General features: G+C 37.8%; 2 protein-coding genes and 2 long non-coding RNA genes across 4 annotated transcripts; 2 read left to right on the forward strand and 2 right to left on the reverse strand.

The window, feature by feature from the left end:
* Positions 1-646: 646 nt before the first annotated feature.
* LOC143851327 (uncharacterized) lies at positions 647-2,418 on the reverse strand. The gene is made up of 2 exons (XR_013236290.1): positions 2,170-2,418; positions 647-1,280 (listed from the first exon to the last, which is right to left on the reverse strand). It is a non-coding gene; the product is annotated as an uncharacterized LOC143851327 (long non-coding RNA).
* Positions 2,419-10,755: 8,337 nt separating this feature from the next.
* LOC143850240 (protein FAR1-RELATED SEQUENCE 5-like) lies at positions 10,756-12,006 on the reverse strand. Its single transcript, XM_077359506.1, has one exon. The coding sequence runs from the start codon at positions 12,004-12,006 to the stop codon at positions 10,756-10,758; it is 1,251 nt and encodes a 416-aa protein (XP_077215621.1).
* Positions 12,007-13,679: 1,673 nt separating this feature from the next.
* Positions 13,680-23,271, forward strand: LOC143850241 (protein FAR1-RELATED SEQUENCE 5-like). The gene is made up of 4 exons (XM_077359507.1): positions 13,680-13,813; positions 20,055-20,290; positions 20,370-21,940; positions 23,038-23,271. Exons 1-4 carry the CDS (start codon positions 13,680-13,682, stop codon positions 23,269-23,271), a joined length of 2,175 nt encoding a protein of 724 aa, XP_077215622.1.
* A 69-nt stretch (positions 23,272-23,340) lies between these two features.
* LOC143851858 (uncharacterized) lies at positions 23,341-24,621 on the forward strand. The gene is made up of 2 exons (XR_013236533.1): positions 23,341-23,579; positions 23,932-24,621. It is a non-coding gene; the product is annotated as an uncharacterized LOC143851858 (long non-coding RNA).
* Positions 24,622-26,699: the final 2,078 nt, after the last annotated feature.

Genomic DNA, 26,699 nt, shown 5'->3' on the forward strand with positions numbered 1-26,699 from the left:
ACTAGGTGTCTATTCAAGTACTAGGTTGAACCCGACCCGAGTTGCACCCCTAGTTTAAAGAGCCTAGCAGGTAGTCTTTATTGTAATTTTTCATGTACAATAACCAGGTTATTCGTTTGAAAAAATAATCAAGCACTTGTAATTCAACAATTACAAACTTTGAGTTGTATATTGGGTGGCAACCAAGTGAACGATCTAGATTGCCTTGAGATGGATCAAACATCATTATTGGATGTTTGCCAACCCCCAAACATCTATAATTAGTCATTTTCCTTTTTGCCAGCTAGGGCATGCTAGCATTGATCTTGGCACAAACCCATTCTTAGGTTTATTCAGCCTAAGCTTGTACTTGTACTAGATGCTAGCGTAAATTCTCAAGTACCAAAAACCAGTCTTATAGCAAGTAGCATTCATTTATTTTCTCACAATAAATTCTTCAAAGCTATCCAAAATCACTATATCAGGAAAAAAAAAACCAAGTCACATAGCAGGTCCTATCCTTCTTTTCTCCAAAGAATTCTTCAAAGCTATCTAAAATCACTATCACAAAACACTCAATAAGACTCTCAACTCATCTTTCTCCTTAAACAAACACGACCAGCAGAAAGAAAAGAACAATAACAGAAAAAGAAGAAGACGAAAGAAAAGAAAAAGATGACTCACATCGAGATGCATCCCATTTCCATATAAGTAATAGATAAACAAAACAAAAAGTTACATAAAACATGGATGCCATGTAAAAATTACAGAACTGTCAGGAACAAAAAAGAACAGCACAATATTAAAAAGCAAGTAAATTGCTTCCTACCTTACTTAGTGATACATTGGAAAAAAACATTTACAAAAAAAATAACAACTCCCATCGCTTTAATCTACCTGTTTTCGTTCTCGACTAATTTAACGGCTTAACGCTCTTGTTGCACTGCCAACTTCAATTCGACAACCTCGTGCTCCAGCCTCTAAGTGTCTTTAATGTCTTGACGCGCCTATTGCACCAACAACTTCAATTCGGCAACCTCATGCTCCAACCTTTCAATGTCTTTAATGTTTTGACGCTCCTGTTGCACCAACAACTTTAATTCGGCAACCTCGGCCTCCAACCTCTGCAGACGTTGATTACCACTCATGCTGTCCCTCCTCGAACCAAATTCCCTATTGTCTTCATCATTGTCGCATCTGACTGAGTTATTTTGATAGTCACTTTTATTCCATACATACATGGTAATTCTCCAAGTGAATCTGAATTGCTACGGTTAGACGAGGCCATTAATCTTCACTATCTGCACAATGTTGAACAAAAAGAATTGAATTACCACAATCATATGAACATAATTTAATTCAATCGTTCAACAAAAAAGTTCAGTTAGCTCTCTTACAGCCATAATATGACATAAAAATTGGACAAATCTTAGGATTTTCATCTCTGTGTAATTTAAAGCAAGGGAAATCACTTCTAATCTCAGTTGACAAAGAACCATAGATATTGAAAGTTGTAGATTGAAAGTTCAGCAATGAATCACTCATCAGAGATTGAAAGTTGTAGAAAAAAAGAATTTTATAGGCATAAACCACAAAAAATATTGAAACAAAAAATAGTACCTAATAAGAAACTAAACATAGGATCATCAACAAATTTTTAAAAAAGGCTAGCATATAAATCACAGTAATCAAACTGCCAACAAATAAAGCAATATTACCTTAAAATCTTCAAAATCATCTGAAAAAATAAAATTCCCAAATAAAATTCTAGGCTAGGGCATTTTTTTGAAAGATAATGGAAAGGGATACCACAGATTCAAACCCTGGCGTGAAATAAAATCCCCAAACACTTGCTTCAAAAATAAAATCCCCAAACCCTAGCTTAAAAAATAAAATCCCCAAACCCTAGCTTCACACCCTGGCTTGTAATATTTCAGATTTATTACAAGCTTGTTATATTACAGATTGAAGTCAACAGAAGATACCCTAGCTTGTAATATTACAGATTCATTAACATAGAAACCCTAGCTTGAAACCCTAAATGAACACAAGAACCCTAAATCTGTAAAATCAAAACAGTAATTTAGCAATTCTTGAAACCCTAGCTTTTATAGAAGAAACCCTAGCTTCAAATCTTTAAACTCTAGAAGAAACCCTAGAATAAAGAGAGAAGAAGGAAACAATAATTACCAAACCCTAGCACAGCAGATGCTCGACAGAGACTCAACGGCACACTAGATGCTCGACGGAGACTCCCTCTGTTTTTTCTTCTCGTCGAGGAGAGAGAGAATCGATGGTTTTCTTGTTTTTACGCTGGGAGATGGCGATTTGAAAAAACCCAAAGTCTCTGGTATTTCCGTTCTACAATAGAAAAAGAGAGTCGAGGGTTTTTTTACGCTTAAGTCATCGCTGGGCATTGAATGGCTGAGATTAGAGTAGATCTACAGTTGACAAAGAAAGTTCGGTTAAGTTATGCGACTGCGTATTTAACGTTAGCTGCTCGACCGAGTAGGATCACTTTTCCCATATATATATATATATATATGGGATGGGAAAGGTGAGCGTACTCGGTCGAGTAGATAAGCTTATCTACTCGGTCGGGTTAAAAACAGTGGGGGCCCACATTTTTTGGGTGATCCAAACCATTCATTTGAAAGGCCCTTACCTAGATAGGGTGTCCACAAGAAATCAGCCCCATAGGATCATCCTAACCCATCCAAATGTGGAGGGAAAAATGGGGAAAATGGACAAACTGTAGTTTGTCCACAAATCTGCCCATTTTTCCCTCCACTGTTGGATGGGTTAGGATGGTCCTATAAGGCTGATTTCTTGTGGACACCCTATCTAGGTAAGGGTCTTTCAAATGAATGGTTTGGATCACCCAAAAAATGTGGGCCCCCACTGTTTTTAACCCGACCGAGTAGATAAGCTTATCTACTCGACCGAGTACGCTCACCTTTCCCTATATATATATATATATATATATATATATATATATATATATATATATATATATGAGAAAACGGTTCCTACACATATGTGTAGAGAGTTCTCTACACACTAGCTTAAAATACAGTGGGGGCCCACATTGTTTGGGTGATCCAAGCCATCCATTTTAAAGGCCCTCACATAGATAGGGTGTCTACAAAAAATCAGATCCATAGGATCATCCCAATCCTACGATTTGTGGAGGTAAAATGGATGTCTTTAAACCTTTACAAATTAGTCCATTTTTTGCCTCCACAGTTCGAATGGTTAGGATGATCCTATGGATCTGGTTTTTTGTGGACACCCTATCTATGTGAGGGCCTTAAAAATGAATGGTTTGGATCACCCAAATAATGTGGCCCCCACTGTATTTTAAGCTAGTGTGTAGATAACTTATCTACACATATGTGTAGGAACCGTTTTCTCTATATATATATATATATATATATATATATATAAGGGAAAGTGATGGTGAGCGGTCGCTCATATAGCTTATATGCGCAGTCATGTAATAACCGTGGATTTGAAACGATTCTGGCCATTCTCTCATCTTTTCAGAAACAAAAAAGAAAAACCCATTCGACGTTCTCTCTCCCTCTCTCTTTCTCACCCAAAACCAGAGGCCATCTCCGACGGAGAAATCTGCCGTCTCTCCGCACGGTGCCATCTCCGTAGCCATCCACGGCGGTGCCGTCTCTATTTGACGTTCTCCCTCTCGTTCTCGACAGATGCCATCCCCGCACGGTGCCATCTCCGTAGATGCGTCCAAAATCCGCCCTCCCCTTCCTTCTCGACGGTGAAATCTGCCATCTCCGCACGGTGTTTTCTCCTCCAACAAACTAGGCGTCGTTCTCCTCCCCAGGTAAGTTCTATATTTCATTTTTTATCTTTTTTTCCCTCTTCTAGGGGTTTCAAATGTGGTGATTTTGTTTCTAGGTTTTAAACTGTTCCATTTTTTTTTTCTACGGCAAATACGATGATGGATTTTTGAGATTTTCTGGTTATTTTCCCCCTATCTCTGAGATGAATGATGTCGAATTTTTTGTCTGGTTTTGCTGTTTTGTTTCTTTTCTTTTTTTTTGAGGAGAACGTGAATGTCGTGATTTTAATTAATTTTACAGTTATTATTTTTTTTTCTTAGAGATGAAATGCTCTGAAACTATGCCTTCTCATTCTTCCCTTTAGTTATTCTTATGATTACTGTTTTTGGTTTTAGGAGAATGGAAGTGTGCCAATTTTTTAATTATGGTTTTTCGCTGTTTTTTCCTTCAAGTAGCTGAAGTTTCAATCTTTGCCATTTCTTCAAACTTTCTCCACTATATCTGCCATTAATTTTGGATTTTCTAGACTTTATGGTTATTTTTCCCTCTATCTGAGATCAATGGTGCTGTTGAATTTTTTGTCCAAATTTTCTGTTTTGTTTCTTTGTTTTTTGTCTTTTGAGGAAAATGTGAATGTGGTGATTTTAAGTAGTTTTACAGTTATTATTATTTTTCTTTGTTTCTTTGTTTAGGGTTTGTGGGATTTTGTGATTTTTTTCTTCTGTGTCTGTGTCTGTTTCTCTCTGCAGCTTCAATGTCGATGAGAAATTTGTACAACGAGATCAATTGATGTTTGTAGGGAAAAAAATTCTCTCTGCAGCTTCAATCGACAGATGCAATTAAAAAAAATTCTCCCTAGGCTTTCTACCGAAAATCGTGAATCATTGATATTTGTAGGGTATTTTTTTTCCTCCATTGAAGGGATTTAGTGATTTTTTTTGTGGGATTTAGGGTTTGTGGGATTTTGTGATTTTTTTTCTTCTGTGTCTGTGTCTGTTTCTCTCTGCAGCTTCAATGTCAATGAGAAATTTGTACAACGAGATCCATTGATGTTTGTAGGGAAAAAATTATCTCTGCAGCTTCAATCGACAGATGCAATTAAAAAAAATTCTCCCTAAGCTTTCTACGGAAAATCGTGAATCATTGATGTTTGTAGGGTATTTTTTTCCTCCATTGAAGGGATTTAGTGATTTTTTTTGTGGGATTTAGGGTTTGTGGGATTTTGTGATTTTTTTTCTTCTGTGTCTGTGTCTGTTTCTCTCTGTAGCTTCAATGTCAATGAGAAATTTGTACAACGAGATCAATTGATGTTTGTAGGGAAAAAAAAATTCTCTCTGCAGCTTCAATCGACAGATGCAATTAAAAAAAAATTCTCCCTAGGCTTTCTACGACATATGCAATTAAAAAAAATTTCTCTCTGCAGCTTCAATCGACAGATTCAGAGAGACTCAATTAATGGCATCCTCTCGCAATAGTAGTTATAGCAGACGTGGTATCAGAATTGCTACAAGAAATTGTAAATGTGAGAAGAAAGCTTCTATCCAAATAACGCAGACGGATGAGAATGGCAATAGAGGCCGCTTGTTTTACGCTTGTGCCTTCTTCTGTGTAAGTAAGCAGTGAATAATTCTAATTTTTACTAGTATGTGAAGTTTCAAATTCCTAACTCTTATACAACACGCAGGAAGGAAGTATAAAGAAGTGCAATTATTTCCGTTGGTGCAAAGAAGATATGGATGACAATGAAGTTGGTTCGAATAGGGATGATATAGCCGAATTGAAGAATGACATAGCCGGATTGAAGAATGAAATAGCCGAATTGAAGAATGACATGGGCACATTGGTAAATTTATTATACGAATTGAAGGTGCAATCAGGCAAACGCTTCGACGGATTGAAGGTGCATGGAGGCAAACGCTTCCAAGTTTTTGAGAACCAACTTCAATGGATTAAAGTTGCAGTTGTTGGGTTGTTTATCTTGATCCTTTTTGTGTCTCTGTTACTTAATGATCTAGGGCAGTGTTGTTTAGTTGGAGGTGTGGGGTTGTTTATCAAGTTTCTTTTTGTGTCTATCCGTTAGTAAGTGATCTAGGGTACTGTTGTTTAGATGCCCTTTTCTGAATGTAGGATGCTTAACTTAGCATGTTTAACTTGCTATTCCTGAAATTGGTACTTATATGTACTTTGAACTTAAATCAATAAGATTTGAAATGACTTGGTGGACTACCCAAGTTTTCTCATTTGGGAAATGATATATTCACCCCCGTTTTTACTCGGGATAGCCCTGCCCTCCAGTGTAAAAGAATAGTCATAGATACAGTAGAGGGGGCTTCCGCGAGTAAAAAAGGGGCGAATATATATATCACGCCCCCTTATATAGTGTAGATTCATCTTGTGTGGTACTTATTACCAGCTTCGCTTCAATCACTTGAACAAGGACCATTTCGGAGACCTAGAATACAAGCCATCACATTGATGGAATCAGTGGGGTCCAATACAATACATGTGTGGCTCATAATATGTGAAGGAGGTCCATCATATTCCTCGTAATGGGTTGCTCATAAGAGAGGAGATTTTTTGTGAGCTGTGATTTAGAAAGCCTTCCTAAATTGCAGCTTACGTTCAAATTGCAAACAAAATGGAAATGGCTTAAATATTTGATTATACGCAGGAACTGTTATTGTGGCCAATTTGGGTAGTTCTGAGGGATAGAAGGCCTCTTTGGGTAGTTCTAAAAATTATTTGCATACATTCTTATATTCAAATAGTATTGAAGTTAAAAAAAAAAATTGCCAATGAGAAGTGCTAGGAAAAGGGATCTGAAACTGTCATCATGTGTGTAAAAGTGACAAGGGATCTGAAACTGTCATCAATTTAGACCATCATTTTTATCTCCAAAACCGATCTCCATTTTGAAAGTCTCTTCCTTTGCAAGTAATGGTTATAGTAATTTTAGAAATGAGATAGTTAATGGCTTTAAAATTGGCTTTAATGCCTCAACCGCAAATAAGATTACAATAAAATAATTTTACTTGCAAAGAAAGAGCAATTTTTGTGGGCATCCAAAGGGGGCCTTAATGTAAAAAATCTCTACATTTCAAGAAAAAAATCTCAATCTAAAAAAAGGGGTATGCACCGTTGCAAAATTGGGCCTAAAGGGCGCCCAGTGTGTCACATAAAAGAAAATGCCAAATACTCATAATTTTAAAATGGTCTGCATAATTAACAACCGGGCATGGGCATGTACCTGCAATTGTATGATTTTTTTTGGTCAGTCCCTAAAGTTTCTCTCAACTCAACAGACCAGTTTATGCTTCTTGCACATAAAAAAATAATATACAAAGACAGATGTGTCACATAAAAGATCAGCAATTTTCCAACTCAACGATTATGGCACGGTGTTAATTAGTTATCATCCTTAGTGAAATTGAAAAGTCAAGTAGAATAACCATCAACATCAAAATATCACAACCATGTGAATTTTTCCATTTATCACACCCTTGTCACAACAGGATTTTTACTTGCATACAGACCAGCAATCTTGATAAGCTAAAAAGGATCCCATCTTCAAACAGACAAAAAATAGGATGGCAATAACTAATTCAGCATTTCAAGAAAAACTCCAACTTCCATCAGGAGAGAAAAATTGAGAGAGCATGAGATGGGTATGAAAAACATGAACAAAGAAAATAGTTTCTAAATTGTTATAATCAGTTTTACACATGACAGATGGGCAATCTTGATCCACATAAAGTTCTCATCCATTACCCACATTGCAATACAAACCTTCGTCACATTTCCAGTTCAAAACCTGAAAAGAAAGAAACCTTCGTCAAACAGATGCGATGTGGAAGTGAACTTCACCATTGCCTTCTCAACAAAATTCCCTGCAAATTATCATTGCCTTATCAACAAAATTTCATATACATAGGCTATTGAAGCAATAAACAATTATTCTATTATCAAAACAAGCTACCACATACCTACGCGAATCTGCAAAATCATGAAGCAATATCCACGTGCATTGACTCTTCATGTTCGTCATCCTCTTGCTCATCCCTTAAAGTCATCTATTTCGAAGCAAGAAAAATGAAAAAATTACAACATTGATAAAGACAATTAGTAATGAAATCCCAGTTGGGCAACCAAGAGGGGGGTGAATTGGTTGAGTATTAAAATTTCTACTCTTTTAGTATTTCTTTTCAAAAGATTACTAACACTTGTTAATTACTCTTTGGTTAATAAAGGTTAGCAAAAATAAAAGTAGAGGAATGAACAACCACAAAGCAAATAAGAAAAGGGGAAGAGTAATAGAAGAGATACCACACTAAGATTTATAGTGGTTCGGTCTTATAACTCCAAGACCACTCCACTCTTCCCAAGTTTGTGTCCTTGAGGGAATCCACTAAAAGTATGATTCTTGGTACAACAAAGAAGGCTCCGCGTCTTCAACACTTGCCCACGAAGATGGCTCCGCGTCTCCGAGCACTCGCCAATTTCAAGGGGTTTAATATTGGTGCCCTTTCCACCTTTACAATGATTTTCAAATTACAATATGTGAATGCCTTCACTTAAGGCTAATACATCACTTAATACAAGAAATCTTCTCCAAATGATTTGCAAGTGAGCTTGATGAGAACTTCTCCAATGATGGGATTGCAAGTGAGCTTGGGAGATCTTCAAAGATGTTGAAGGCAAGTGAGCTTGAGTGATTCTTCTTCAACTAGATTGCAAGTAAGATAAAGGAAATCTTCTTCAAGGTAGATTGCAAGATTTTGGACAAAGAAGAAGAACTTTTTGTAAAGATTGCTTGAAAACTTAAATCACACTTAGGGTTCTTTTCTCAAGCTTGCAAAAATCTTAGAATGATGAAAATAAACTCATATATATAGCCCCTTAGAAGATATAACCGTTGGAGGACAAATTGAGCATTTTTGGGTTTTGAAAAATAAAAAAAAGAACCAGGCGCAACTCCCAACGGTCATATTTTCCCGACGCCAGACGTCTGCCTAGACGTCTTCCAGGGATTAACCAGATGATCGGGCAGACCTCTGCCGCAAGGTCTGGTTTGCAAGTTCACTTATCAAATGAATGAGTTTTTCTCTAAATTTTTGTACACATATGTATTGATATTAGGGAAGATTATGTACCAAAATTTAGCTCATTTGAAAACCGTTTGGGTCCCTTTTTGATCCACCAGATGATCGGACCAGACTTCTGCCGCAAGGTCTGGTCTGCAAGTTTGGCTAGTAAATGAATGAGTTTTCTTCCCAAATTTTGTACATATCAAAGTAGGTATGAGATAAAGGTGTGGCCAAAATTTCAGCTCAATCGGAAAACATTTGGGTCCCTTCGTGATAGAAAAGCAAATGGTCTTAATTATGGTTTTCAAATGATGTTTGGATTTTTGCGTTAAAAAACACTTTGGAAACACTTTGAAAATACTTGCAATCTTGTTTTAAAGATGATCTCCATTTGACCTACTTTTGAATAGTCCTCTTGAATCCGGTGGTTGAATGAGCATGCTCATCCTTCCTTGTACATGCTTGTTCTTTGGTCTTTAATTTGACTTAGCTCTTAATGACTCCATCTTGATGTTGATTGCTCTTCTCTAAGGTTCAACTTGATTTGTCTTTGTCCTTCTTGGTTGACGGATCTTCACTATGCCTTTGATCACCATGTTCTTCCTTGTTGTCGATCTTGGTAATCTAAGTTTCCTGTATGAGCTTATCATGGTAAAATCATTAGTACCAACCAATTCGATCAATGTGGGTTTGTTGTCATCAAAACAATGAGTAGGGCCACACATGGGAACCCTTGGGCTAACAAGTAAGAATAAGAAATTGAAGAGGTTGACATAAGAAATCCAAACCTTCTGTTTCTTTTTATTTTCTTGTCCACATGTTGTCATGTAATGGCCAATTTCTCCACATTTCTTACACCTTCGTATCTGCTTTGGTTGGGATTAGGACTTTTCTATCGGGGATTTGAACCGGGTAGCAACCTTTGGACGGCCCTTGGTTCTTACAGGTTGGGGGTCCCGAATAGAAATCTCAACTCCTTGGCTAACAAAGTTGGTTACTACTTCGCTCCCACTGTTTGCCAAATCAACTGCCTTGTCTCTCATCTCCTTCTCAGAGTCCAACAACCAAGCATCAAGGGTTTCATTCACCTTTTTGAAAAGAGTGTTATTATCTTTAAACCTATCTAGAAGTGTTTAAAACTTTGTTATTAGGCACCATCTGTGAAGTGGAGATACGTCATTATTATCCAACTCTCTCATAAACACTCCACTATCCACACGATATCTAACCCCAGTTGTCCATCTATTTAAGATATATTGTTGGGGAATGCTCATCAATTGCTTCTTGGACATAATGCGGAGTATGTGTTTGCATAAAATTCCTTTCGTCTCGAACATCACGCACTCACATGTTGCCTTTACCCCTTCAGATTCATCGTACACAACTTTGCACCATTTCCACTTCTCATCAACACTTAATCCAACTTTGTATACTGCCACGATGCCACTCTTTTCCACCTTCTCATGATAACAGTCAATACTATCCTTAAATTCTGCCTGAAATATGTCAAACATTGTCTTCGTATAAGACTTACTAGCTTCTTCTTCCAATTTGCTCCTTGAACCAAGTACAGGCTTCGTTGTTTTAGACTTGAAATCTTCTTGGGACTCCGCTTTACGACGTTCAATAAGTGCCCTATCATATTGCTCTACGAATTCTTTTAAGCTTGTATTCTGATTTACATATCCATCAAAGAAAGAATTGATGCTTTCACTGCGCGCACTGGATGTCATGCCAGCAGTGAATGTGTCCCTGAAATATGCTGGCACCCAGTGGGTCCGTACATCCCACATTTTTGCTAACCATCCGTTTTCCTCGATATGATATTTCCGAATCAAATTTTCCCATGCTACCTCACAGTCTTCCTTTTGTCTCGTGTAAAACTATTTCTTGTAATCCTTGGAAAATTCACTAGTGGGATCTCGCATTAATGGAACATGCTCAAGTAAATGCTTACTGATGTACCAAGAGCAAAATCTGTGACGCGTATTTGGAAAGACAGTTCTGATAGCATTTCGCATCGCCCCATCCATATCTATGATGATACAACCAGGAGCTCTCCCGAACATGCAGTCCAACCACTGCTCAAATAGCCATGTAAATGTCTCTTCTGTTTCGTCTGCTATTAGCGCACATCCAAATAAGTTGCTCTGCCTGTGGTGATTTACTCCAGTAAATGGTGCAAAAGGCATTCTAAACCTGTTCATCCTATACGTTACATCAAACACAATGACATCACTAAAGGTTAGATATGCATCTCTAGCTCGTGAATCGGCCCAAAACATTGATCGCAAGTTACCATTAATATCCAACTCCATTTTGAAAAAAAAGTTTGGGTCCTCTGATTCTTTCGCTTGGAATTTCTGTGCTACCAAAACGCCTTCTTGCCCCATATTATTCACCCTCTGTTTTCTCAAATGGCAAACCACCTGATTTGTCGTTATAGAACTACCTGATCCTTTATATGAAACATTAATGGCCTTCGCAATATTTGCAGGATGGATTGAGGCTGTACTCAGGTCGTCCATCAAATTCTTAACTACCTGAGTCTTGATAAATTTGTTATGCGAATGATGCATTTGTCGTTTCAGTGGAGAAGTAAGCTCATGACAATGTACATCTTCAAAAGCTTTAACTTTCCACTTCCCATCAATTAATGAGATATCCATTTTCGCTTTACAACCCTCCCTGACAGTCCGACGTGGCTTCACAACTCTATCAACCACCACATTTTTAGCTTTACTGCTTTTGAACCCTGCACTAGCACAAACAAATCTCTTAAATATCACTTTCTGTGTTATCTTCGACTTATAAGTTGATGATTTCCGTACTCCAAAACCGGTGGCCAACCCATATATATTATAAAACTCGTATGCATCATTTTCACTATCAAATATCTGATCCAAAAAGGGTTTCTTACCCAAATTCCTCTCACCACCATCATCAATATCAACAAATTCTACACCGCCCTCCTCATTTGGGTCTCCCTCCTCATTTGGGTCTACCTCCTCATCAACAGATATATATCCCACCTCACTTTCATCATTTCCTAACATATCACCAACCATAATCAGTCTATTAGTGTCAATATCATCAATTGATAAACCAAAATCTATACAGTCTCTATCATCCATTAACTTGAGTACACTTCTTCAATCCCTTCACTTCAAGACAATCAAATAAAACAAAAAACATGTAAGCCAAATCAATGTCAATTACATACTAATAAACGAAGCATAAACATAAGCACAAATCTATAGAAATGCTTGGTCTATCCAAATCACCAAATAACCAACAGGAACAGCAGAAAAACCCATGAACTCCGAATCTTTTTAAAAACAAAAAATCGCCACATCCAGATACATTACTCTATCATAGCATCGATATCCAAGTTACCAACAAAAGCCATTAAAACACAAAAAATCCCTCCAAATAAGTTAAAAACCCCACCAAAAAGAGGAAATGAAAGGGGAAAAGAGATAAAAGCATTAAAAGAGAGAAAACCCAATAGGTTTCCTCTCTGTCTAAAGCTTTAATCTTTCTACATTCTCACTAAAACAAAATTATGATTTTCAATGGAGGAAAAAAAATACCCTACAAACAACAATGATTCACGACTTTCCGTAGAAAGCCTAGGGAGAATTTTTTTTAATTGCATCTGTCGATTGAAGCTGTAGAGAGAATTTTTTTTCCCTACAAACATCAATTGATCTTGTTGTACAAATTTCTCATCGACATTGAAGCTGCAGAGAGAAACAGACACAGACACAGAAGAGAAAAAATCACAAAATCCCACAAAAAAAATCACTAAATCCCTTCAATGGAGGAAAAAAAATACCCTACAAACATCAATGATTCACGATTTTTCGTAGAAAGCCTAGGGAGAATTTTTTTAATTGCATCTGTCGATTGAAGCTGCAGAGAGAATTTTTTTTCCTACAAACATCAATTGATCTCGTTGTACAAATTTCTCATCGACATTGAAGCTGCAGAGAGAAACAGACACAGACACAGACACAGAAGAAAAAAAATCACAAAATCCCACAAACCCTAAACAAAGAAACAAAGAAAAATAATAATAACTGTAAAACTACTTAAAATCACCACATTCACATTTTCCTCAAAAGACAAAAAACAAAGAAACAAAACAGAAAATTGGACAAAAAATTCAACAGCACCATTGATCTCAGATAGAGGGAAAAATAACCATAAAGTCTAGAAAATCCAAAATTAATGGCAGATATAGTGGAGAAAGTTTGAAGAAATGGCAAAGATTGAAACTTCAGCTACTTGAAGGAAAAAACAGCGAAAAACCATAACTAAAAAATTGGCATACTTCCATTCTCCTAAAACCAAAAACAGTAATCATAAGAATAACTAAAGGGAAGAATGAGAAGGCATAGTTTCAGAGCATTTCATCTCTAAGAAAAAAAATAATAACTGTAAAATTAATTAAAATCACGACATTCATGTTCTCCTCAAAAACAAAAAAGAAACAAAACAGCAAAACCAGACAAAAAATTCGACACCATTCATCTCAAAGATAGGGGGGAAATAACCAGAAAATCTCAAAAATCCATCACCGTATTTGCCGTAGAAAAAAAAATGGAACAGTTAAAAACCTAGAAACAAAATCACCACATTTGAAACCCCTAGAAGAGGGGAAAAAAGATAAAAAATAAAATATAGAACTTACCTGGGGAGGAGAACGACGCCTTGTTCGTTGGAGGAGAAAACACCGTGCGGAGATGGCAGATTTCACCGTCGAGAAGGAAGGGGAGGGCGGATTTTGGGCGCGTCTACGGAGATGGCACCGTGCGGAGATGGCATCTGTCGAGAAAGAGAGGGAGAACGTCGAATAGAGACGGCACCGCCGTGGATGGCTACGGAGATGGCACCGTACGGAGAGATGGAAGATTTCTCCGTCGGAGATGGCCTCTGGTTTTGGGTGAGAAAGAGAGAGGGAGAGAGAACGTCGAATGGGTTTTTCTTTTTTGTTTCTGAAAAGTGAGAGAATGGCCAGGATCGTTTCAAATCCACGGTTATTACGCGACTGCGAATATAAGCTATATGAGCGACCGCTCACCATCACTTTCCCCATATATATATATATATATATATATATATATATATATATATATATATATATATATATGTGAGAAAACATTTCCTACACACTTGTGTAGGTAAGTTACCTACACACTAGCTTAAAATACAGTGGGGGCCCACATTGTTTGGGTGATCCAAACCATTCATTTGAATGGTCCTCACATAGATAGGGTCTCCACAAAAAATCAGATCCATAGGATCATCCCAACCATTCAAACTATGGAGGCAAAAAATGGACTAATTTGTGAAGGTTTATACACGTCCATTTTACCTCCACAAATCGTAGGGTTGGGATGATCCTATGGATCTGATTTTTTGTGGACACCCTATCTCTGTGAGGACCATTCAAATGAATGGTTTGGATCACCCAAACAATGTGGGGCCCCATTGTATTTTAAGCTAGTGTGTAGGTAACTTACCTACACAAGTGTGTAGGAAATGTTTTCTCTCTCTCTCTCTCTCTCTCTCTATATATATATATATATGTATATATATATATATATGTATATATATATATGTGTATATATATATATATATATGTATATATATATATACACATATGTGTAGAGAGTTCTCTACACACTAGCATAAAATACAGTGGAGGCCCACATTGTTTGGGTGATCTAAGCCATCTATTTTAAAGGCCCTCACATAGATAGGGTGTCTACAAAAAATCAGATCCATAGGATCATCCCAACCCTACGATTTGTGGAGGTAAAATGGATGTCTTTAAACCTTCACAAATTAGTCCATTTTTTGCCTCCACAGTTCGAATGGTTAGGATGATCCTATGGATCTGATTTTTTGTGGACACCCTATCTATGTGAGGGCCTTAAAAATGAATGGTTTGGATCACCCAAATAATGTGGCCCCCACTGTATTTTAAGCTAGTGCGTAGAGAACTTATCTACACAAATGGTTTGGATCACCCAAATACGTGTAGCTAACTTAGCTACACCGACGGCTTAAAATACAGTGGGCCCACATTATTTGGGTGATCCAAACCATTCATTTGATAGGCCCTCACATTGATAGGGTGTGCCCAAAAAATCAGCTCCATAGGATCATCCCAACCCTTCAAACTGTAAAGGCAAAAATTGATAGATTTGTGAAGGTTTTTACACGTCCAATTTTGTCTCCACAAATCGTAGGGTTGGGATGATCCTATGGAGGTGATTTTTTGGGCACACCCTATCTATGTGAGGGCCCATCAAATGAATGGTTTGCATCACCCAAACAATGTGGGGCCCACTGTATTTTAAGCCGTTGGTGTAGCTAAGTTAGCTACACGTATGTGTAGCTACACTTTTCTCTCTCTCTCTCTCTCTCTCTCTCTCTATATATATATATATATATATATATATATATATATATATATAACGGTTTCTACACACAAGTGTAGATAAGTTATCTACACACTAGCTTAAAATACAGTGGAAGTCCACATTGTTTGGGTGATCCAAACCATTCATTTGTTTGGCCCTCACATAGATAGGGGGTCCACAAAAAATCTGCGATCATCCTAACCCTTCGAACCGTGGCGGCAAATATATATATATATATATATATATATATATATATATATAGAGAGAGAGAGAGAGAGAGAGAGAGAGAGAGAGAGAGAGAGAGAGAGAAGTGTTCCTACACGATCGTGTAGATAAGTTATCTACTACGTCGGCTTAAAATACAGTGGGGGCCCACATTGTTTGGGTGATGCAAACCATTCATTTGATAGGCTCTCACATAGATAGGGCGTGACCAAGAAATCAGCTCCATAGGATCATTCCAACCCTTCGATTTGTGGAGGTTAAAATGGACGGGTATAAACCTTCACAAATATGTCCATTTTTTACCTCCACAGTTCGAAGGGTTGGGATGATCATATGGAGCTGATTTTTTGGGCCCACCCTATCTATGTTAGGACCTATCAAATGAATGGTTTGTATCCCCAAAACAATGTGGGACCACTGTGTTTTAAGCCGACGGTGTAGATAACTTATCTACACGATCGTGTAGGAACATTAACTCAGCCTGAGCAAGCCACTATAGAAACACCATCTCCATGTTGTTTGACTCATCCTACCCATTTATTCCATAGAACCTCACATAGATAGGGTGTTCCTAACAAACCATCTCCATACCATCATCCTAACCATTCGATCTATCGAAGCCTACTTTCTAGCCATCCATTCTAAAACTTCAAAAATCAACAGTTACCATGATCCTGTGGAGATGATTTCTTATGGACACCCTACCTATGGTATGTCCTATAGAATGAAGGGATTGGATGAGTCAAACAACATGGGAGATGTTGTATTTAGAGGGCTGCTCAGGCTGCGCGATACCTCAGAAACCTTTTCCTGTGTGTGTGTGTGTGTGTGTGTGTGTGTGTGTCTATATATATAGTAAAAAATCACGTACGATGCACGAGCCGACAAAGAACTGTACAGACCACATCATAGGTTGATCCAAACCGTCCATGTGATTGAATACAACATAAATAGGTTGTGCCCGTAAAATCATTTCCATAGGCTGATCGTAGCCCTCCAATCTATAGAGGTTTCCATAATATGTTGTTCCTCTTAAGGTGCCCAGAATTCGTCAATATTTTTAAAGGTGTCCGGAATTCGTAATATCATGTAATTGCTACAAACTTTCCATAATTTTCATATAGAAAGGCTGCCAATGTTGACTTTCGTGACACATTCATTTTAAAAAAGTAGGGGGGAAATAATTAAATGACTTGTTTACCCTCACATAGTTAGTTTGGACATACATATGGCAAGGGCATTTAACAGTAAAAAACCACCATGTTGATGTATTAAATTGACAGAATTTTGAAATAAATCAAAAAATTACTCTCTTTTCTCTTCTACTATAGTAGTATATATATATATATATATATATATATATATATATATATATATATATATGAGAAAACATTTTCTACACACTAGTGTAGGTAAGTTTTCTACACACTAGCTTAAAATACAGCGGGGCCCACATTGTTTGGGTGATCCAAAGCATTCATTTGATTAGCCCTCAAATAGATAGGGTGTGCCCAAAAAATCAGCTCCATAGGATCATCCCAACCCTACGATTTGTGGAGGTAAAATGGACGTGTATAGACCTTCACAAATTTGTCCTTTTTTTGCCTCCACTGTTTGAATGGTTAGAATGATCCTATGGAGCTGATTTTTTGGGCACACCCTATCTAAGTGAGGGCCAATCAAATGAATGCTTTGGATCACCCAAACAATGTGGCCCCCGCTGTATTTTAAGCTAGTGTGTAGATAACTTATCTACACTAGTGTGTAGAAAATGTTTTCTCATAGGTTTCTGAACTCTAACTCAGCCTGAGCTAGAGCTCTATAAATATACCTTCTCCATGTTGTTTGACTCATCCAACTCATACATTCCATAGAACCTAACATAGATAGGGTATTCCTAAGAAACCATCTCCGTACTATCATCCTAACCATTCAATCTATGGAAGCCCACTTTTCCAGCCATCGATTTTAAACCTCCACAAATCAATAGTTACGATGGTGTTTCTGAGCTCGAGCTCATAAACATTTTCCTAATATATATATATATATATATATATATATATATATATATATATATATATATATAGAGAGAGAGAGAGAGAGAGAGAGAGAAAACTGTTTGTGCACTTAAGCGTATGAAAATAATGGTGCGCTGAAGGTTTTCCTATTGGGTGGGTCCCACTATCTAACGAAAGAGGAAAAACCCAAATCGCACTCTCGTCTTCATGCGCATCATTGTTTTCTAAAAAACCCCAAATCGCAGAAGACAATCTAACGAAAGAAGAAAAACCCAAATCGCATCTAACGAAAGAAGAAAAACTCAAATGCGGACTCTCGTCTTCATGCGCACCATTGTTTTCAAAAAAAACCAAATCGCAGAATCTCTCTCTCTCTCTCTAACATCGCAGACTCTCTCTCTCTCTATCTCTTCTCTGGTTTCTAGGTTTTGAAAACGATCGAGGTGAGTTTTCAACATAAATCTCCGACGCGGCTACGGACCATCTCCGATTTGTAATCTCCGGCTACGGAGCATCTCCTTCGAGGTGAGTTTGCCTTTTCAAAATTTATTCTCTAGCAATCACATCAAGAAGAAATCGGAGATTTTCGTTTTCAAAAAAACCCAAAACGCAGACTCTCTCTCTCTCTCTCTCTCTCTCTCTCTCTCTCTCTCTCTCGCCTCTCTTCTCCCCCACGGCTACGAAGCATCTCCTTCGAGGTGAATTTTTTTTCTTTTTTATTCTCTAGCAATCACAGCAAGAAGAAATAAGAGATTTTCGTTTTGAAAAAAACCCAAAACGCAGACTCACTCTCTCTCTCTAGCAGTATCTCCTCTCTCTTTTCTGTACCCTTCTTGGTTAATTTTATTTTGTTACATTTTCATTTTTTCTGAAGCTTATAAAACTAGGGGTTTGCTGATTTCTTTGTAGGGAAAAAATAGGGGTTTTGTGTGTTTGAAAAATAGGAGGTTTCTGTTTTGTGTGGAAAAATAAGAGGTTTACTGATTTGGGGTTCGTTACCCACAGAAAATCCCTACATAAGGGCTTCTAAATATAGTTTCTGGTTTATTATGTGGGCAGTTTAATTGTTTACAGTGTTTTCCTGTGTGAAAAAATTGGGCTTTTTTTGTGAAAATATTGGGGTTTTCTGATTTGTGAAAAAAATGGGATTTTCTATGTGTGAAAAAAATAGCTCAATCATGATTTCTGAAATGCCCACAATCTGTTTGATGAAATGCCTAGAAGAAGAGGGAAAAAATCACGGTTTTCTGTCTTGTTTCATTTTCTTCCTTGACTGTGATTGTTGATGGTGTTTTTCTGTGTGAAAAAAATAAGGGTTTACTGATTTCTGTGTAGGGGAAAATCCGATTGGTTCTAATAAAATCCGAAGAGGGAAACCCCCTTTTTTTTTTCTTCTGATCTTCTTCACATAACTTATAGAAAAAAATAATCTCTAATTTTTCAATCCATTTCTCTGCAACTTACAAAAAAAATTTTGTTTCAGGAATAGTTTCTCTCTGAAAGTTTAAAACGCCCCCAACCGAGCCACGCTCTTCTCTCCACGACTTTTTGGGTGTGATTCTCCCCTACAACTTCAAACTTGGTGACTGATTTCTTTACTTTTTTTCTTCTCTTGGTGATTGATTGATCTAACCCCTATAAGAAGAAAATTTGTAACTTTTAGAGAAAAAAATGGAGGGTTTCAGTTTGATTGTTTATGGTGTGTTCCTGTGTGGAAAAATTGGGGTTTACTATGTGAAAGAACATAGCTTTAACTCTCTTTCAACATGTTCATGAAAATATCACTGCCTTTTTTTTTTGTTTCATGTGACTTTATTTTGTGTTTTTTTTTGTCTTGCTAACTGATTTGTGAAATGCCCACAATCTATTTGATGAAATGCCTAGAAGAAGAGGAAAAATATCACTGCCCTTTAATTTTTGTTTCATGTTATTTATTTTGTGTTTTTTTGTGTTCGTGACTCATTTGTTAAATGACCACAATCTGTTTGATGAATTGCCTACAACATAAGGGAAAATATCACTGGCACCCTTAATGGGTCTCCAATTTAGAGAAGGCTTAAGGGTGGCAGTGATATAAGATGGTTTGTTGTGGTTACTTTTGCTATGGTTTATTGTGGATGTGATATAAGATGACCTATTCGAGATACTATGAGTAGGAGCCCTGAGGGCTATACCCGCCTTCTAGAGCCACCGCACCAATAGTATACTCAACACCTGGACACTTCGTGTGTAAAACGAACATAGTTCGTACACTGGACGATAGTCACAGTGTATAAGTAACTATGCACCCGGGCAGGTGGACCTCATCCTTACTCCCTCTATATATTGGAACCATAGAAATGATTTTCTTATGGTTATTTATAATGTGAGTACATTCTTATTTTTCTCTTCTTTCAATTATTAGGAAAATGGAACCAACCTCTTCGCAACCGTGTGGGTTACGTATCGAGGATAATGACCGTGCACAGTCTGCTTTTGTTGATGATGCTTCTCGTAAGCCTCTAGGTTAGGTATTGAAGAAGTTGACGCCCATGGTCTTATTGTGGTTGATGATGGGTTTAATCTGATTGAAGATAATATAGAATGGGCAGATACTGATATGAATGACGAAGATGAGGGTGGTAGTACACCCAATAAGGCTACTAGTGAGAATAGTAGTATGAATAAGCCGTATCTGAACCAAGTGTTTGATGATTGGATGTCTGCGTTTGAATACTACAATTCTTATGCCCTGGCTACTGGTTTTGGATTACGGAAATCCAGTACAAATAGTTCTAAAAAAACAAATAATGTGAACTCAAGGAAATTTGTGTGTGATAGAGGGGGTGAAAAAGTATAAGGCAAAGAAAGTGGATGATGGTAAGGAAAAGAGGGAACGACGAGCTGTCAGATTGAATTGCAAATCTAAGATGATCATAAAACTAAGAGATGGGATGTGGGTAGTGACCACCTTTGACGACATTCATTCTCACATTCTGACCTCCCCACTTAAGAGGCAAATGCACCGTTCCCATAATAGATTCAGTAAGAGTGAAAGTGTTAAGACGTTGATTGACTGTCTCGATGAGACTCAGATGCCGGCTGCGAGGATTGCAAAGGCCATTAATTCAACAAACGATGGAATATCAGGTGTGATAACACCTGATCAAGTTGCTTCCCATTTGAGAAAAAAGAGGGTCAACAATATAGGCCAAGAAGCTGTCTTAGTGGCCAATCATCTCCAAAACAAGAGATCAGAATACCCGAATTTCTTTTTCTCGATGGAGTTAGATACGGATGGGACCTTCCGATCTATGTTCTGGGCTGACGCTAGGGCTAGAGATGCTTATATAACATTCAGCGATGTAATTGTATTTGATGTCACCTACAAAACCAATAGGTTATCTCTGCCATTTGCACCGTTTACGGGAGTGAACCATCATAGACAGTCGACCCTATTCGGATGTGCCTTGTTAGCTGATGAGACAGAGAAAACCTTCAGTTGGTTATTTGAACAGTGGTTGACGTGCATGCATGGCAAAGCACCTGATGCAATAATAACTGATATGGATCCGGCCATGAAAAATGCAATTGGAAGAGTTTTTCCAGACACCCATCATAGATTTTGTTCGTGGCACATACACAGGCATTTGCTTGAGCATGTTGCAGAGATGAGGGATTCGACTAGTATTTTCTGCCTCGATTATAATCGGTGGTTTTTTTCAAAAAACATGGAGGATTGTGTGCAGTTGTGGGAAGATTTGGTTTGTAAATATGAAATCGGGGAAAGTGATTGGTTATCTACGATGTGGGAGCAGCGAGAGCATTGGGTTCCGGCATATTGGCGAAACACATTTACTGCAGGAATGACTTCAGGTCAACGTAGCGAAAGCATGAATGCATTCTTTGATGGATATGTGAATAGCAAAACTAGCTTGCATGAGTTCTTAGATGCATGTGATAGGGCACTGGTTCAACGTCGTAAAACGGAAGCCGAAGAAGATTTCAAGTCGAAATATTCGAAAGCAAGTACGAAAACGAATAGCCCATTGGAAGAAGAGGCGGGGATATTCTATACAAGGAATATGTTTAACATTTTTCAGGATGAGTTGAGGGACAGTAGTGGTTGTTGGTACGACCAATTGGGCAAGGATGGGGCCGTGGAAAAATATTTGGTAGGTCCCACAAATGATGTGAAGAGTAGATGGTTTAGGGTATTTTATGATGATTCCGATGGTGTGACTGTAAAATGCGATTGTGCTAAGTTTGAAAGGGAGGGGATCTTATGCAAACATATCCTTCGTATTATGGATACGAAACAATTGAAGAAGGTCCCCGACCATTACATGTTGAGGAGATGGTCAATTCAGGCAATGTATCAAGTAGAGGGTACGACATCTACAAGGCCACAAGTAGGTAGTAGCGTGAATCCGTTTCAGAGGTGGTGCCTAATCTCAAGATGGCAACGACTGGTTGATGGACCCGGAAGAGATGACAAAATTTTCAACAGGATGACTGAATTTTGTGATCTTCTTTTCGTTGAAGAAGAACAAAAGCAGAAATAAAAGCAAGTTACATTGGAGGGTACTGAGTTACCAATCATTGGTAGCGAAGTATATTCAAACATTGCCGTGAGTCAAATACCTGAAATCACAATTTGAGACCCACCCGTTGCGAAGACCAAGGGCTGTCCAAAGAATCCAACACGCTTGAAATCTGGCATAGAGACATCTGTATCCCAACCAAAGAAACGGACGTGCAAATTATGTGGCGAAAAATGACACTATAAGTCCACATGTAAAAATAAAGGCGAGGTTTGTTTTTTCCCCTATTTATTCATTTGTATGTGTATATGGAATGATATTTGTTAATGTTTATATATTGATTCTGTTATGGTTAATGCTAATAGAAATTGCCTAAAAGAAATCGGCAAGAGGAAGGTGAGGAAGAGGAAGAGGAAGAGGCATAGGAGGAGTGCGTATTCTCAGGACACCCAAAGGTACAGGTGCCCAGTTCCAATTGAAATTACCTGTACCGTCTGGTTCAAAAAAAAGTACCAGTACAGTATCCATATAAGTACTTAATTCAAATCCAGTTAGTGTTATGGGTCCATGGCTCAAAATAAATTTGCCATGCAAAATAGGTCACACTATTATTTTTGAAGCTGCTGGTGATGGGCTACTACACATTTCTGAATAAGCTATTGTTTCCTTTTCATTTTATTTTGGAGCATTATTGAAATTTACTAATTTAGTTATCTGTTTTGGATTTTTTCCTAGTCATTATATTTTTGGAGTATTATTGAAATATTATTTATCTGTTTTGGATTGTGTTTACTTAGGTGGATGGTAGAATACAGTATAGTATAGAGGATACCATATAATTGGGTTATAAAAGTTTGGTGTCATACTGCCATTAAACATTAACGTGGTATGATACTATATCTTTTTGGTTGCATGTCTACTGCTACGATTCTAATGTAATCTTGGCTTACTGGATTAGTTGGCAGGTTATAAGTCCAGTTGAAGCTGTTGGATATGTTGTCGTTGTAGATGAATTACTTTCTGTTCAGAATAAATCATATGGTCGCCCAACAATTTTGGTGTCAAGAAGTGTAAAGGGAGAGGAGGAAATTCCAGATGGAACAGTTGCTGTGCTGACACCTGACATGCCAGATGTCCTATCTCATGTTTCTGTGCGAGCCAGAAATAGCAAGGTTATAGGCTCTCTCTCTTTTTTTTGAATTTTAGCAAGGTTATCGGCTACTAACATTGCTTTTCAGGAGATTCTCAGCCAATTTAATTGTCTTGTTGATGGGTAATCATCATTTTGAGATCAGTGACTGTGAGTTGTGACTTTCAAGCTCAGTACTTTCCCCTGTGCAGGTTTGCTTTGCTACATGCTTTGAGCCCAACATTCTGTCCGAACTCCAAGCAAAGGATGGGAAGTTACAAAGGGAGGGCTTCTAAAGGAGAAAAAACCAATTGGGTTATGCATGAGTATAGATTAGAGGGGAAATTTTCTTCATACAATCTCCCCAAGACGTCAAAGGTAAAATAACCCTATTTTTCTTTTTCCCATTTCTGCTCTCTATAGCTTTTATTTTTCATTTTCATTAATGGGTTTTAATTTTTCTTTCTGTTAGAATGAATGGGTGATATGTAGGGTGTTTCAAAAGAGTTCAAGTGGGAAGAAAACTTATTTTTCAGGGCTGGTTAGAATGAGCTCTTTAGGAGATGAATTGGGTTCTACTATTTTGCCTCCATTGACAGATTCTTCTCCAATATGATTGAGGGCCAAGAAAGCCAAAAAGAGATTATTAATTCCTTTAAATCTCCACTATTACCTTCAACATCTAACCCTCCTGATATCTCACCCAATGTCATGTTTTTGTTCATAACAGCTCGGAGGACCATCTTATTCAGTCCCACTGGGGAGGAGAGATGCAAGAAGTGCAAACAAGAATGCAGCTAACACTGACCTTGTTGCCCCAACTGAGAATCTTGATTCAAACCTCCAAAAATTTACAGACAAAGGATTCAGTCCTAGGGAGACAGTTGCGTGTCTGGGTCACACACGGTCGGCCAAGCCAGATGTACCTCCTTCCGAAAGCGGATTTATCAGGACACCAACATACATACTTCATTTGCAACTTCCCTAAAAGCTAATTCTCCCCAAGATATTGGTAATGGTGACAACAATTTGGCCCCTTTGGATCCTCAGAGCCCCAATCGCTTTGGAAACAATTATTATCAAGCTTTGATCAATAAAAGAGCTCTACTTCACTCTGATCAAGAGTTATTCAATGGTAACTCTACTGATTCCATCGTAACCATGTATGGCGACAACCCCACTGCTTTCTTGACCGATTTCGCTAATGCTATGCTAAAAATGTCCAATTTGAGCCCCCTCACTGGAACCCAAGGCGAGGTTGGAGTTAATTGTAAAAGGATTAATTAGAGCTTATCTCTTATTTTTGTAAGGTTGGGGACTTGGGGTTACTAAATGTTGGTGGTCTCATGTTATGTACTAATGTTGTCCTTTCCTAAGTTTGATTTATATGTTTTGCTAGTCAAGATGTGACTTAGCATAACTCTAAAGTGTATTGTATTCTTGAATTATGATGAGATGCCAAGTCAAAGGTCAGTTGGGTGTTTGATTATGGACTTTAGTGAGGTTCCTGGATGACAGAGAAACAAAAGGGTTAAGGTCTGGGCTAGGATCCAGACCACATTCAATCGATTTTTGGAGGGAGTCAATGAGAACAATTGTGTGAGGAGCTCTTATGGGCGGTAAGAGGTGTGAGAATTGCATAGTGGATCAAAAAGGGTCTCCATATGACGCCACATAAGTTGTATATGGTACAAGTGTAAATACAATGGATAGAAAGCAACCAGGGGAGAGGTGGTGGATATCCACAAAAAGGTTATTATTTCTGGTGGTCTATCCGAAAGGAAAATTAAGTCTAACATACAAATTATGCTTTCACATGACTTTCTCTTACCCTCCCTCGTGCCTTTCCAAGGTACGGAGCATCTCGGCACCTCCGAGAGTTAGAGCGTTTGGCTGATCAGCTTTTCAGAGCAAGATCCTGACCGTTGATAGAAACAATCTGAGCTTTTTGAGAACCGAAGCTGACAGCCCAAACACTCAATTTACAATAGCATGATAGAAACCGTTCATTTGATGAGCCATGATGTAAATAAATTTGCACCTAAAAATCATTTCCATAGGATGATCTACCCCACTTATCTCTAAAGGTACCACATATTATGGAAACCTTTATAGATCGGAGAGTTGGGATCATCCTATGGAAATAATTTACGGGGTACAACCTGTTTATGTTGTGGCTCATAAAATGGACGGTTAGGATATGTAACCAGCAAAGGTTACATATCCTGAAAGTTTTGTTGTAGATGGACTAAAATAACTATCTCCTCAATATCACATATCCTGTAGTGTATTGGTTAATCTTTTTACAATAGAAGGGGGTGGCCGAGGGAAGGGAAGGGGACAAATATATCACTTCCCATGTTTTGATAATTGGACGAACTCACCTTGCCTTACATTGTTTAACAAGCTGTGAAAAGATTTCAAACAACCCTTTAAAAAAAAAAATTAAATGATTTAGACCTACGTTGTTTGAAGTCTAATCTGATGGAGTTTGGGCTCACTGAGTTGGGCTGAAGCCCCAATCTGACATGCGTTATTACTCCACATTTTGTACCTTTTTTTCCCTTCTTATTTGAGGAGTACAAAATGACTAGCATGTCACAGGAGAAATCATAAAGATGGGGAAATTGCACAACAGTTTTAGCCGAAAATAGCAAGAATGTCTTCAACAATGTTTCAACTCCAACCATGAAAATAACTACATTGTAAACAACCCCATCATGTTTCAACCCAATTTACAACTGTCATTTCCAGAAAAAGATGAAAAAAAACCCTACCAAGACTAATACTTAAAGCATCGAAATTTCATGCTTTAATATGAACAAGGTACAAGAAGAACAAAATCCCTATAGCTTCTAAGACTTTAAGCAAGCTATTTTGTTTCTTCAGGAAGACAATCTCATTCCTGAGGAAGGCGATCTCAGGCGTTACGAAGGCGATCTCATTCTTGAGGAAGGCAATCTCCTTCTCATCTGCTTTGATATGTTCTTTGTTTATCCCCTTCTCGCCATCATCTGCGCATCCGGTGTTGAACCTTTCCTCCCACCTGATCCGGCCTTATCATCCCATCGAAAATATTTGCAATTCTGGCCCTGCATGTTATTTAAACATTACATTCCCAGAAGTTTTCCAACAACTTTTTCAAAAAACAAAATAGATAATAAGTATTGCAAGTTTACTCACAGGATAATCAGCACATGCCAAAAATGGACGGCCTTGGTTATTGTTTTTGTTGGTCCAAGTGATTCTTCGAACTAGTGGGTTTTTACAATAACATAAGTTCGAGTCCAATCCATCGCATAACGTACCACTATTATTGGTTGAAGATGCCATTATGTTTCAATACATACTGCAAGATAATTGGTATTACAAAAATTCAAATAGTCCCAAACAACATAAAACAACATAAAACTAAGTAAAACTATTTTCTCTCATACACAGAATCAGTAAACCTCTGATTTTTCCACAAAAAAACAGTAACCTCCTATTATTTTTTAC

Source organism: Tasmannia lanceolata, unplaced genomic scaffold (genome assembly GCF_043159265.1).
Source record: "Tasmannia lanceolata isolate RefF3 unplaced genomic scaffold, GAP_Taslan_0.1 ptg000018l, whole genome shotgun sequence".
NCBI classification, from domain to species: domain Eukaryota; kingdom Viridiplantae; phylum Streptophyta; class Magnoliopsida; order Canellales; family Winteraceae; genus Tasmannia; species Tasmannia lanceolata.

Coding starts and splice junctions, on each gene's coding strand:
- LOC143850240 (XM_077359506.1), bottom strand. CDS start 12,006: ATGGATGATAGAGACTGTATAGATTTTGGTTTATCAATTGATGATATT.
- LOC143850241 (XM_077359507.1), top strand. CDS start 13,680: ATGGCACCGTGCGGAGATGGCATCTGTCGAGAAAGAGAGGGAGAACGT. Junction 13,814..20,054: donor TCCGTCGGAGATGGCCTCTG/GTTTTGGGTGAG, acceptor GTAAGCCTCTAG/GTTAGGTATTGAAGAAGTTG. Junction 20,291..20,369: donor TTCTTATGCCCTGGCTACTG/GTTTTGGATTAC, acceptor TGTGTGTGATAG/AGGGGGTGAAAAAGTATAAG.